The sequence below is a fragment of the Thalassophryne amazonica genome, chromosome 17, assembly GCF_902500255.1.
Source record: "Thalassophryne amazonica chromosome 17, fThaAma1.1, whole genome shotgun sequence".
NCBI lineage: Eukaryota > Metazoa > Chordata > Actinopteri > Batrachoidiformes > Batrachoididae > Thalassophryne > Thalassophryne amazonica.
The window spans coordinates 16910363-16923532 of record NC_047119.1 but is presented as its reverse complement, the minus strand read 5'-3'; the positions used below and the strand labels follow the sequence as shown (position 1 = coordinate 16923532).

Here is a 13170-nt window from a genome sequence, read left to right as displayed (position 1 = left end):
TAAACAGCATCTTGATATGGCACACCTGTGAGGTGGGATGGATTATCTCAGCAAAGGAGAAGTGCTCACTATCACAGATTTAGACTGGTTTGTGAACAATATTTGAGGGAATTGGTGACATTGTGTATGTGGAAAAAGTTTTAGATCTTTGAGTTCATCTCATACAAAATGGGAGCAAAACCAAAAGTGTTGCGTTTATATTTTTGTTGAGTGTATGTAGTGTTCATTACTGAGAGCCTACACAGAAACATCCTTTAATAATGGCTGATTGGTTAGGGTAGGGATATGAAATAGAGCCAGCTGATGCAGTTTTTTTATTGTTTCTAAAACCTTTGAAAAATAATGAAAAACAGCAGAGTATCAAGGACATAAATAAATACAATTGTGTTAAATGTTCTGCCCACATTTCACTTTCACAAAACAATTTTCTTACGGTATACTGTAATTCATTATGGAGTGTATTTAATCAGCTTTCTACAATCATTTTATTACCGTGTGACAATCACTAACAGTGAACAACAGAGAATACCTAATTAAATTACTCTGATTGGTATCACTCAGATGAATTACGTTTGTTCAAATGGAGTTAACAACTTGGCATATTTATGTTAATTTGGACCAACCTAATTCGGCTGAGTGCAATTAATTTACACTTTATTAGTTCAACAATTCTCTTCAGTGTACCAGATCAACACATCTACAAATAAAGCTTTTTTGTTCATTTGTTTGTTTGTTTTTAATGTGGTAAATCCTAGAATTCAAGTGTTCTGTACCTCAGTCGAGGTATCACTCACCAAGTGCTCTTCCAGTTCATAACTAGAAAAAAAATAATTTCTTTCTTGTTTGTATACCACAAACTGGATGGCCACTTTTTAAATCAGTACAATCAGATCTGATCAGCCATTGTGTAGCTCTAAGACAACCTTTGCTGTCTGCCAGTTAGTGAGAGGACACGAACACCAACCGCTGCTCAATAATTGAGGCGCTGACAGGACATTTGCTTAAGGAGCTAATTAGAGCGCCAAACCAGAGGTCAACTACCTATTTCCGCAGATTGCACATTTTGTAGCTCTAAGCATATGCAGGCACTGAACAATCTGTGTCCATTCCCAAAGAGAAAATGCTATAAATGTCACTGAAATACCATATAATTACATTGATGTGTTACTACACTGTCCATTGCAACATGACAGTAGCAGCATCATACTGTTATACATGATTGCACAGCAGATTAGGGCCAATTACAAACATCACTGAATGCATCTCCATGATACAGGAGCTTCTGGGCATGTTCACAACAGCACTGTGTGCAGTCTGTGTGTTGATGTCTGTGGATGTCTGTGTCGGTGGGGTCGTTTTGACCGTTGGGGTTTTACATAATTATTGTATGGCCTTGCCTTACAATATAAGGTGCCTTGGGGCAACTGTTTGTTGTGATTTGGCGCTATATAAAAAAAAAAAAAATTGATTGATTGAATTGATTGGTTATAGCAAGACTTTACGCCACAAAGCTAAAATGTATCTGTTAACATCTGAAAATTGTCTTCTGCTGAAGAGTGCAGCATACCTTTCATGCAATTATACATGTATATTATATTTCCAAAGGAAAGAGGTCAGCAAATATTAAGTCTTTGAATGCACCGCCCTGCACACCCACTGTACTTCACTGCTCGCTCCTGTCAATAAAATCGCTCTGCTCCAAAACAGGAAACAATCTGCGCTGTATTTTAATTTCACCCTTTAATTGTAGTCTGACATCAAACTGACTGACCAGCTAAATCCACAATCAAGAAGATACAGTTTATTTCAAGATGCACTAACTAAATAAAAACCAAACCATCCATCCATCCATCCATTTTCTTCCGCTTTATCCGGAGTCAGGTCGGGGGGGCAGCAGCTCAAGCAAAGCCACCCAGACCTCCCGATCCACACACACCTCCCCCAGCTCCTCCGGGGGAACCCCAAGGTGTTCCCAAGCCAGCCGAGAGATGTAATCCTTCCAGCATGTCCTGGGTCTTCCCCAGGGCCTCCTCCCAATGGGACGTGCCCGGAACACCTCTCCAGCGAGGCGTCCAGGGGGCATCCGGAAAAGATGCCCGAGCCACCTCAACTGACTCCTTTCGACGTGGAGGAGCAGCGGCTCGACTCCGAGCTCCTCCCGAGTGACCAAAAAATCAAACTCATCTGTAAAATTAAAGTACAAGATGCATATAACCCCATATCTGCACAAATTACATCCAATTATTTACCTGTGTGGTTCATGATGTGTCCCAACATTGCAAATGTTTTTGAACGTGTTCAAAACCTTCCCATTTGGCCACAACATTCTACAATGCTACTATTACCACAGATTACACATTTTCATGCCATGATCGGGTATCGGATTGTTTTTTTGTTTTTGTTGTTTGTTTGCCAATAAAGTGTGCAATTGGGTGTCAGGAATCAGTAACAGGAGATCAGCTGCTGTGAATGAACAAATATGTCTGCATGAGGTTGCATAAAATTTTTGTTTTTTAAGCTTTTTTCTTTTGATTTACACAGAAGTAATAATAAATCCATGAACAGATAACCAGAAAATCCAAACATGTTTATTTACAAACATAATAACAGTATAAAGAATGATCCAGAATCTTAAAAAGCACTGTTACTGTATATGATTCGTCTATTGAGTAAATCCCTTCACAATCCAGTCTTCAGTTATTTCTCTGTACAGCATTTTAGTGAATAAGCGACATTGTGTGTGTGTGTGTGTGTGTGTGTGTGTGTGTGTGTGTGTGCATGCGTGCGCGCCTGTGTGCCTGCACGTGTGTGTTAACTATTTAGTAAGAAACATTACCTTAACAATCTCAAGTCCTTGACAAGATATAAAGACAGCAATGCCAATAAATCAAAGGTAATATACAGTTGTGGAGTGTCTTTGAAAAGTGTACAACAACATAATAGTAAATGCACAGTGGTGCCCCATTGCTTAAAGGACACAATTCTTTCTGCCGTGCAAATTAAATGTTCACAGTACAAAGGAAATAGTGAAATAGTACAACAGTAGTAAAAGTGTCATGAAACACTTCATAAATGCATCTATCTGCCTTCTTTATTCTATAATCAAATTAGTATGCAAATTACTTCTGTGCATCCAGTTATTTATCCATCATAAGGTTTGTGTTTATGAAAGCACTGCACAGTAAATTTTGCAGTGTTGTATTAACTCTGCTGCAAGTACATGCGGTCCCATTTAATATAATGTTACATCAACTCCATGATAGTGTTTAATCGACTCTTATCATGGTCATAGTGTTAAATCAACTCTCTCATAGTGTAAATTAGCTCAATTAGAGGTGATTAAATTTAACACTCTAATAGACTTAATAGATTTTCACTGTTACAAACAGAACCTTCTGTACCCATCGCATTGTTAATTTAACACTGCAAAACTGACTGTGTGTGAACTTCAATAGAAAAGCGTACATGTAAACAAATTCTAGTGATGGCTGAAGCAGGCACGTGCAAAGCCAAGTATAGAGCCATGCAGAGCATCACATGATTATGAATGCCAGTCACAGATAAATGGGTTTCTACAGTTCAGTCTTAAATGTCCTTTGATTCAAGGGGCAAATTAAGATTAAGATTTGGTGACAGCAACTCAAGAAACACAGGTGAACTGTGTATCATAGAAGATCCCATAAGGCAGTATGGCTTTAAGACGTGATGATAGCGAGAGGCCGGGGCATTTGGTGGTGCTTTGTGCTGATTTGCAAAATGGACAAACTTGAGCATTGAAAAACATTTCCCGTGGCGTCACTGCAAAATGATTCTGTGGCTTTTCCCCTGTACATTTTCAAGCCCCCCCCACACCAAAAACAGAAAAAACAAAATTCAACAAATTACGATGGAGTTTTAGGGCCACATTGAATTTTTTTTTTTTTGGACTTCGAGAATAAAGTCGTAATTATTACGAGAAAAAAGTCGTAACATTACGAGAATAAAGTCATAATATTACAAGAAAAAAGTTGTAATATTACAAGAATAAAGTCGTAATTTTACGAGAAAAAAGTCATTACAAGAAGTCTAAATATAATATTATGACTTTATTCTCGTAAAATTATGACTTTATTCTCGTAATATTATGACTTTATTCTCGAAGTCTTAAAATTACAACTTTATTCTCATAATATTACGACTTTATTCTCGTAAATTACGACTTTATTCTCGAAGTCTAAAAAAAAAAAAAAATTCTATGTGGCCCTAAAACGCTGTCGTAACAAATGCACCACAAATTTCAGATGTAAAATCCAAGTGGAAGAAAGGCAGCCACTGAAAACAGGCCATTTAATACACAGGAGGTTTTTTTAATGCTCACCAAGTATAATTCACTGCATGAATGGGAAATAGATTATAAAAGTAAACAACTGAATGTTTAAATTTTTAAAATCATTTTTAGGTTCAATTTTTAAAAAAAATAACAAGATTCAGGTTTGTTTATACACAAATTTTTAAAGCTGTCACATCCACAGAGTGTGTGACAGAAAGGAATCACAAGACACAAAGAATGTCTCAGAGACAGATGCCCACTGCGGCCCGGTTCCAGAGTAAATATCTGTGCAGCGTTCAGTAGAAAACAAAGCTTCTGTACAGCAGCACCACTAAAAAATTCACAGAAACAATATCACTATGAAGACCACTTTTCACATTAAAACAAGCATCTTAATGGTTAGGAAGTCACAGCTAACCATCGTGATTTGTTCTTTAAAATAGTAACACGTCATGAAGAGAAATATTGCAATTAAAGCAAGCGACCTTTAACAGGTAAAGGAATTAGAGCCAGCACAGAAGTGTGCACCCCGAAAACCAAACCTCTTCTTCAACAGGAAAAAAATAACCAAGGGGTAAGGGATTACGTGCACGACCCTGTGTGCACGTTAATGATACCACGCGTATGCATGTGAATGAAGTTGAAGATCTCGTGGGGCATAGCGTGGAAGCCCGGCCGTGGTTTCACGTTGTCATAGTAATGGTGAGTGATGAAGACGCCAGAGGGGTTCATGGGAAACGCCCAGAATCCATAGAGGTGGACCTCCTCGCACATCTCCAAGGCAGCGGTCACAAGCATCAGGCCGCTGCTGAGCCGTTTGGCCCGGACACCCTGAACCGCCCAGAACCGCTGCACGTTCAGCAGGTACTGCGGGTGGAAAAAGAACACGCCTCTCTGGGAGTCGAAGTCATCCAGCATGTATTTGACTCTGAAGGACACGTCAGTGTTGCGGGTGTTGTAGAAGGCGGGAAGAACCACTGAGGAGTTCTCATAGTTCTGGAGGACTTCGTAAAATGGCCGTCGCCATTTCTCCAGCTTCTGAAATCTGTAGAGGAAATAGAAGATAAGGGGGGACATCTGGAAAAAGACAGTGAGACGGCTTGATGGACTGATTCATCAGAACCATATCTGCAGTACCTCTCAGTAATAATACTTGGATTTATTGTAACCAGATCTGTTTTGGTACCAACGTCAGCTGTGAACTTCTCATTGATTGGTGGAATGTTGCATCTGTAGGAAAAAAATAGTTCAAATGTTTTTCAGTGATTTGCAATTCCATATTGGACATATTTCTAATTACATATACTCGTGAGTGCATGCTCAAGACTTGGAACAAAAACTATTTTTTTACTGCACTGTAAAACCTGAAAAGTTTATTAACTTAAAATATTTTTATAGTTGGTGCCTGTCTTAGGTTACGTTTTTACGACGGTGTTTTAGGGCCACATAGAATTTTTTTTAGACTTCGAGAATAAAGTCATAATATTACCAGAATAAAGTCGTAATATTATGAGAATAAAGTCATAATATTACGAGAAAAAAGTCATAATATTATGAGAATAAAGTTGTAATATTACGAGAATAAAGTCATAATATAATATTTTGACTTTTTTCTTGTAATATTACAACTTTTTTCTCAGAAAATTACGACTTTATTCTCGTAATATTATGACTTTATTCTCGTAATATTACAACTTTATTCTCGAAGTCCAAAAAACCCCAAGAAATTCAATGTGACCCTAAAACTCCGTCGCACGTTTTAGTTTGATTTTCATGTTATTATATTTCAGGGATTCTCTGTGCAGTATTATTATTCTCTGAGTTATCTCTCTTACTTTCTCCCACTCTAAATACACTCAACAAAAATATAAACGCAACACTTTTGGTTTTGCTCCCATTTTGTATGAGATGAACTCAAAGATCTAAAACTTTTTCCACATACACAATATCACCAATTCCCTCAAATATTGTTCACAATCCAGTCTAAATCTGTGATAGTGAGCACTTCTCCTTTGCTGAGATAATCCATCCCACCTCACATGTGTGCCATATCAAGATGCTGTTTAGACACCATGATTAGTGCACAGGTGTGCCTTAGACTGCCCACAATAAAAGGCCACTCTGAAAGGTGCAGTTTTATCACACAGCACAATGCCACAGATGTCGCAAGATTTGAGGGAGCGTGCAATTGGCATGCTGACAGCAGGAATGTCAACCAGAGCTGTTGCTCGTGTATTGAATGTTCATTTCTCTACCATAAGCTGTCTCCAAAGGCGTTTCAGAGAATTTGGCAGTACATCCAACCAGCCTCACAACCGCAGACCACGTGTAACCACACCAGCCCAGGACCTCCACATCCAGCATGTTCACCTCCAAGATCGTCTGAGACCAGCCACTCAGGACAGCTACTGAAACAATCGGTTTGCATAACCAAAGAATTTCTGCACAAACTGTCAGAAACCGTCTCAGGGAAGCTCATCTGCATGCTCGTCGTCCTCATCGGGGTCTCGACCTGACTCCAGTTCGTCATCGTAACCGACTTGAGTGGGCAAATGCTCACATTCGCTGGCGTTTGGCACGTTGGAGAGGTGTTCTCTTCATGGATGAATCCCGGTTCACACTGTCCAGGGCAGATGGCAGACAGCGTGTGTGGCGTCGTGTGGGTGAGTGGTTTTCTGATGTCAATGTTGTGGATCGAGTGGCCCATGGTGGCAGTGGGGTTATGGTATGGGCAGACGTCTGTTATGGACAAAGAACACAGGTGCATTTTATTGATGGCATTTTGAATGCACAGAGATACCGTGATGAGATCCTGAGGCCCATTGTTGTGCCATACATCCAAGAACATCACTTCATGTTGCAGCAGGATAATGCACGGCCCCATGTTGCAAGGATCTGTACACAATTCTTGGAAGCTGAAAATGTCCCAGTTCTTGCATGGCCAGCATACTCACCGGACATGTCACCCATTGAGCATGTTTGGGATGCTCTGGACCGGCGTATACGACAGCGTGTACCAGTTCCTGCCAATATCCAGCAACTTCACACAGCCATTGAAGAGGAGTGGACCAACATTCCACAGGCCACAATTGACAACCTGATCAACTCTATGCGAAGGAGATGTGTTGCACTGCATGAGGCAAATGGTGGTCACACCAGATACTGACTGGTATCCCCCCCCCCCAATAAAACAAAACTGCACCTTTCAGAGTGGCCTTTTATTGTGGACAGTCTAAGGCACACCTGTGCACTAATCATGGTGTCTAATCAGCATCTTGGTATGGCACACCTGTGAGGTGGGATGGATTATCTCAGCAAAAGAGAAGTGCTCACTATCACAGATTTAGACTGCTTTGTGAACAATATTTGAGGGAAATGGTGATATTGTGTATGTGGAAAAAGATTTAGATCTTTGAGTTCATCTCATACAAAATGGGAGCAAAACCAAAAGTGTTGCGTTTATATTTTTGTTGAGTGTATTTACTATTTTCTTAGTTTTACATTTCTTCCATGTTTGTGTTGTGTAGCTTAACTTTTTTGTCCATTTCCTCATTTGATTGTTTGGCTGACTATTTAGCTACTGTTCGAGCATTCCCCATGGACAGAATACATAGCCTTGTCCTGCTTTCTCACGTTGAGAATTCTTTCCTTACCTTTTGCCTCTTTTTGAACAATTCTCTGCTGTCTCCTTTAGAAACATTGTTACCTGTCAGACAACCATGTGCCTGAGCTATTGCCTGTTGCCAGCCTTTTGGGCTGTGCATTTTTGTGGACAATAAACCTGCTTTTACTGACCATTAAGGTTCTCTGCATTGGTGTCCACTCCCAAGCTTTTACAGGTGGCATTTAAAAATGTTTATGCAATCAGTTTCAACAAAAAATGTTTTTATCAAATGAAATTACTGGCTTTTACAGTGTACACAGTAATGTCATTCATTTTATTATGTCTGTGTGTGAACAAAATAACTAAAAAAAATAGCTGAACAGATTTTCACTAAATTTGGTAGGAATATATTTGGGCTAACATATTGAAATGATTAACTATCTAAACAAATTGGTCAAAGATCAAGGAGAAGGTCAAGCAAAATATAGGCCAAAGGTATGTTTACTATAATATCTCCACTACCAATGTGTCTTGACAAAAAAAAAAAGCTAATTTCATCAGTAAAATATTTATGATGTTTATTAATATAAGTGGTTTCGTCTTCAAAAATTAGTCATAATGTGAAATCATACAGTAAAAAATAAAAATACCACCTTATTCCCTCAAAGTTCACTGCATGTATAACTAACAATAAGCATTCATAATTCATAATATAAACTTACATCTCAGTGTGCAGTGTGTGCATTGGCTTTCCAGGTACGAATTAATCTTTTTTCAACTTTCTTGAATTATTAAACCTATTACTTTTTTAAGAATGAAAAATAAGATTTTAACACTGATAAAACAGAACTGCAGTTACCATTGTGCAGTTGTAAGTGAAAAAGAGAAAACAAATAATTGCTTCAATTGTAAACACTCAAACTAATTAAGTTTGTCTCAGTTGAGTTAAGACTTTTGCATACACTGTAAAAAAAAAGTTTGTTGGATTTATATGATTCAACTACGTACATCAACTGCACATGACCAGAATGTGACCAAATAACCATTTTCTTATGCTTTGAATTGAGAAATCTTTTTTAAAAATTACATTATTTGGACACATTCTGATCATGTGGAAATATAAGTTATACATCTTTTTCCCATGACATATAACTTGTTAAATTATTTTGATCAACTTAATTCATTTGAGTGTTCCAAAATAAAGAATTTTGTTTTTTAGCTGATCCAACAATTCTCTCTCTCTCTCTCTCTCTCTCTCTTTTAGTGCATATCACACATGTGTGTTGTATTTTATACCTAAATACAAAATCTGACGAGTCAATTTCCTTCCCACATTTGCTGTTCTTGATGATGCCGCCATTTCCGATGACAGCACATTTCTTGTACTGTGATTTGGAGTACGGCATATCCTGGACAGAACAAACGTGTTCTTCAAGTCACAAAGCAGAAAAAGGGCACTGAAATTAAGTGGATTCATCAGCAGGTTTATTGGCATTAATGGAACGTGAGCATGGGAGGTAACCACACTTCCCCAAAACCATGTGACAATCAGAACAGTGAACAAAATCCATAATGGTACAATCACACTCTTTGACGTAACAAGTCTATAGTGTAGTGGTGCACATTCTAGACTCTCAATCAAGTGGAACCTTACTTTTCTCCATTTGTGAAAATGTGTCCTTTTATTCCTGTAGTGACTCCATTTTATAAAAACTTGTTGTATTGTCGTGTTTGTTTTCAAATGGACCACACAGTTCAATATAAACCTAAGAACCAGGTTGAGTTAAACCTTGGCTCTGTGTTATTTTGGGCCTCAGTTTGACAGCAGACACAAAATCAAGTGCAACCTAATTTGGGACATGTTCAAAGCAGCTTGCTATTTAAACAGTGGAAAATATGGTGCAAAGTCTGGCGTAGGGTGCAAAAGGGATGATTTACCGTGTACATTAGGAATGGTTGGGTTGTAGCCCTAATATGATTTCAGCCCATCTGAGTGGCTCCTGTCCTTCCCTTTAAGCTGGACTGCATTAGGCACACAGAGTGCACAGCAGACAGTGGCCACCAAAGCTCCCTGAGGGGATTTTCTATGAGTGTTTACTCATATTTTATTTAATAGTTGTTTTCGATTCACTTTGTTAATGTATCTTAACCCTCTGGGCTCCGAGGGCATTGTTGTGTGGGCCGCCCGAAGAGGAGGTACTGCTGCCAGCAGTACCCGATCTGACAGCTGGAGACGGTGGCCACCTGGGGACTCAGGACTTGGCGGCTCTGGACTGTTCCAGATCTGTTGGCGGTGGAAATCGTGTGGGTCCCGACTCTTCTCTGGACGGGCGTCTCCTATCCTCGAGCCTGCCCACACGACACAAACTTTATAATTGACCTTAGTATTGCATTGTATCTGTATCCGTTGTGCACATTTCACAACATTAAAAGTGTTACTTCTTATTTCCATTGACCATTCATTTACGCCCCCTGTTGTGGGTCCGTCTCATTACACTTTTCACAACAGGATTTCTCGGCCATCGTCATGGATCCTGAGGGGCGTCAACCATCAAGTGAACCACCAATGGAAACGCAGGGTGCACGGGGGCCAGCAGGAGGCGTACTAGGTGAGCTGCAGCAAATCCTAACCGCCTTCACTGCTCGGTTGGACTTGGTAACCGAGCAGAATGTTATCCTCAATCGGAATGATGGAGGCTCTCACCGCTCAGGTGGAAGCGCATGCGCAGGGCGCTGCTGCGGCACCTCCTCCTGCTGCCCTTGGGCCTGATATTGATATTCCAGTGGCCATTCAACGAACCCCACCCCCCCCCGTCCCCTGAAGCATACATAAGCCCTCCAGAGCCGTACGGAGGCTGTGTCAAGACGTGCGCTGACTTTTTAATGCAGTGTTCGCTCGTCTTTTCACAGCGTCCGGTTATGTACGTGTCTGACGTTAGCAGGGTGGCTTATGTGGTAAATCTGCTTTGAGGAGAGGCACACCCCTGGGCTATGGCGCTTTGGGAGCAGAACTCACGGCTCCTAACTACATACACTGGGTTTGTGCGGGAGTTGAAACAAGTGTTTGATCACCCCAATAGAGGCGAGACCGCTTCGAACGTGCTGCTGTCGATGAGACAGGGGCGTTGGAGCACAGCCGAATATGCAGTCGACTTCCGCATCGCGGCAGCGAGGTCTGGCTGGAATAACGTTGCGCCCCCCGCCGCCTTCATAAATGGACTGTCTCCGGTCCTGAAGGAGCATTTGCTGGCGAAGGATGAGCCGCGGGATTTCGATGGGCTTGTCGATCTAGTTATACGGCTAGACAACCGACTAGAGGAACATCGCCGGGAGCGATGCGAGGGGGTGGCCGGGCACGAGCCGTCCCTCTTCCTTCTGGGTCCGAACGGATGTCGCCATCCCCCCGTTCCACTGCCAGAGCACTCTGTGAGGCGACAGCTCCCCCTGCTGACGAAGCTATGGACATGAGCAGAGCTAAAGTAAAATCAGAAAACAGACAACGGAGGCTGGCCCACGGGGAGTGTTTTTTCTGCAGCTCGAGTGAGCATATACAGAGGAATTGCCCCAAACGGTCAAACTACAACGCCCGCCCTTAGAGACTGGGCTAAGGGTGGGCCATAACACTCACGAGGGGAAATCCCGCAAATCCGCATGAATCCCAGTTATGATCCTGAGTGGGGATCTCACCCTTCACGCCCCAGCACTGGTGGACACGGGGTCGGAGGGGAATCTGCTGGACAGCAGATGGGCTAGGGAGGTAGGGCTCCTTCTAGTGGCCTTACCGTCACCTTTGTCGGTTCGGGCACTAGATGGCACCCTTCTCCCATTAATCACACACCAGACACAGCCATTGACATTGGTCATGTCTGGGAATCACAGGGAGGAGACTGTGTTTTATGTAACACCTTCTACCTCCCGAGTGATTTTGGGTTATCCCTGGATGGTAAGACACAATCCCCGGATTGATTGGCCATCTGGGGTTGTAACGCAGTGGAGCGAAACATGCCACCGGGAATGTTTAGGAACCTCGGTTCCACCCGGTGTACTAGCCAAGGAGGAGGTTCAAGTCCCCCCCAATCTCGCGGCGGTGCCAGCTGAGTACCATGATCTTGCTGACGTCTTCAGCAAGGATCTGGCACTCACGCTGCCCCCGCACCGTCCATACGAATGTGCCATATATTTGGTACCGGGCGCTGAGTACCCGTACAGCAGGTTGTACAACCTCTCACGTCCGGAATGCGAATCAATGGAGACCTACATCCGGGACTCTTTAGCTGCCGGGTTAATCCGGAACTCCACATCCCCGATGGGGGCTGGTTTCTTTTTTGTGGGTAAGAAGGACGGCGGACTCCGTCCATGCATTGATTACAGAGGGCTGAACAAGATCATGGTTCGCAACCAATACCCGTTACCTCTGCTGGATTCGGTGTTCACGCCCCTGCATGGAGCCCAAATTTTTACAAAGTTGGATCTTTGAAATGCGTATCACCTGGTTCGGATCCGGAAGGGAGACGAGTGGAAGACAGCATTTAACACCCTCTTAGGTCATTTTGAGTACCTGGTCATGCCGTTCGGTCTCACCAATGCGCCCGCGACGTTCCAAGCCTTGGTTAATGACATGTTGCAGGACTTCCTGCATCGGTTCGTCTTCGTATATCTGGACGATATTCTCATCTTCTCCCCGGATCCTGAGACCCATGTTAAGCATGTACGTCAGGTCCTACAGCGGTTGTTGGAGAACCGGCTGTTTGTGAAGGGCGCTAAGTGCGAGTTCCACCGCACTTCTTTGTCCTTCCTAGGGTTCATAATCTCCTCCAACTCCGTCGCCCCTGATCCGTTGTGGTTGCGGCAGTGAGAGATCGGCCCCAACCAACAAGCCGTAGGAAATTGCAACAGTTCCTCGGTTTTGCGAATTTCTATCGGAGGTTCATTAAGGGCTACAGTCAGGTTGTTAGCCCCCTGACAGCCCTGACCTCCACTAAAGTCCCCTTCACCTGGTCGGATCGGTGCGAAGCCGCGTTTAAGGAGTTGAAACATCGGTTCTCGACTGCACCACTTCTGGTGCAGCCTGACCCTGATCGCCAGTTTATAGTCGAAGTGGATGCCTCTGACTCAGGGATAGGAGCCGTGCTGTCCCAGAGTGGGGAGTCCGATAAGGTACTCCATCCTTGTGCCTACTATTCCTGCAGGTTGACCCCGGCTGAAAGGAACTATGACGTCGGCAATCGGGAACTTCTGGCGGTGAAAGAGCTCTTGA

General features: G+C 42.4%; 1 protein-coding gene across 2 annotated transcripts in view; it reads right to left on the bottom strand.

Annotated features, from left to right (window-relative positions):
• Nucleotides 1-4350: 4350 nt before the first annotated feature.
• The window catches only part of st8sia5 (ST8 alpha-N-acetyl-neuraminide alpha-2,8-sialyltransferase 5), a 44660-nt gene continuing 35840 nt past the window's right edge, over nucleotides 4351-13170 (bottom strand). For both annotated transcript variants that reach the window (XM_034192207.1, XM_034192208.1), the window contains 3 exons: nucleotides 9210-9322; nucleotides 5447-5539; nucleotides 4351-5354 (listed from right to left, as the gene is read on the bottom strand). In XM_034192207.1, coding sequence (XP_034048098.1) covers nucleotides 4892-5354; nucleotides 5447-5539; nucleotides 9210-9322 — 669 coding nt within the window. In that variant the 3' untranslated portion in view covers nucleotides 4351-4891. The remainder of the gene's footprint in view (nucleotides 5355-5446; nucleotides 5540-9209; nucleotides 9323-13170) is intronic.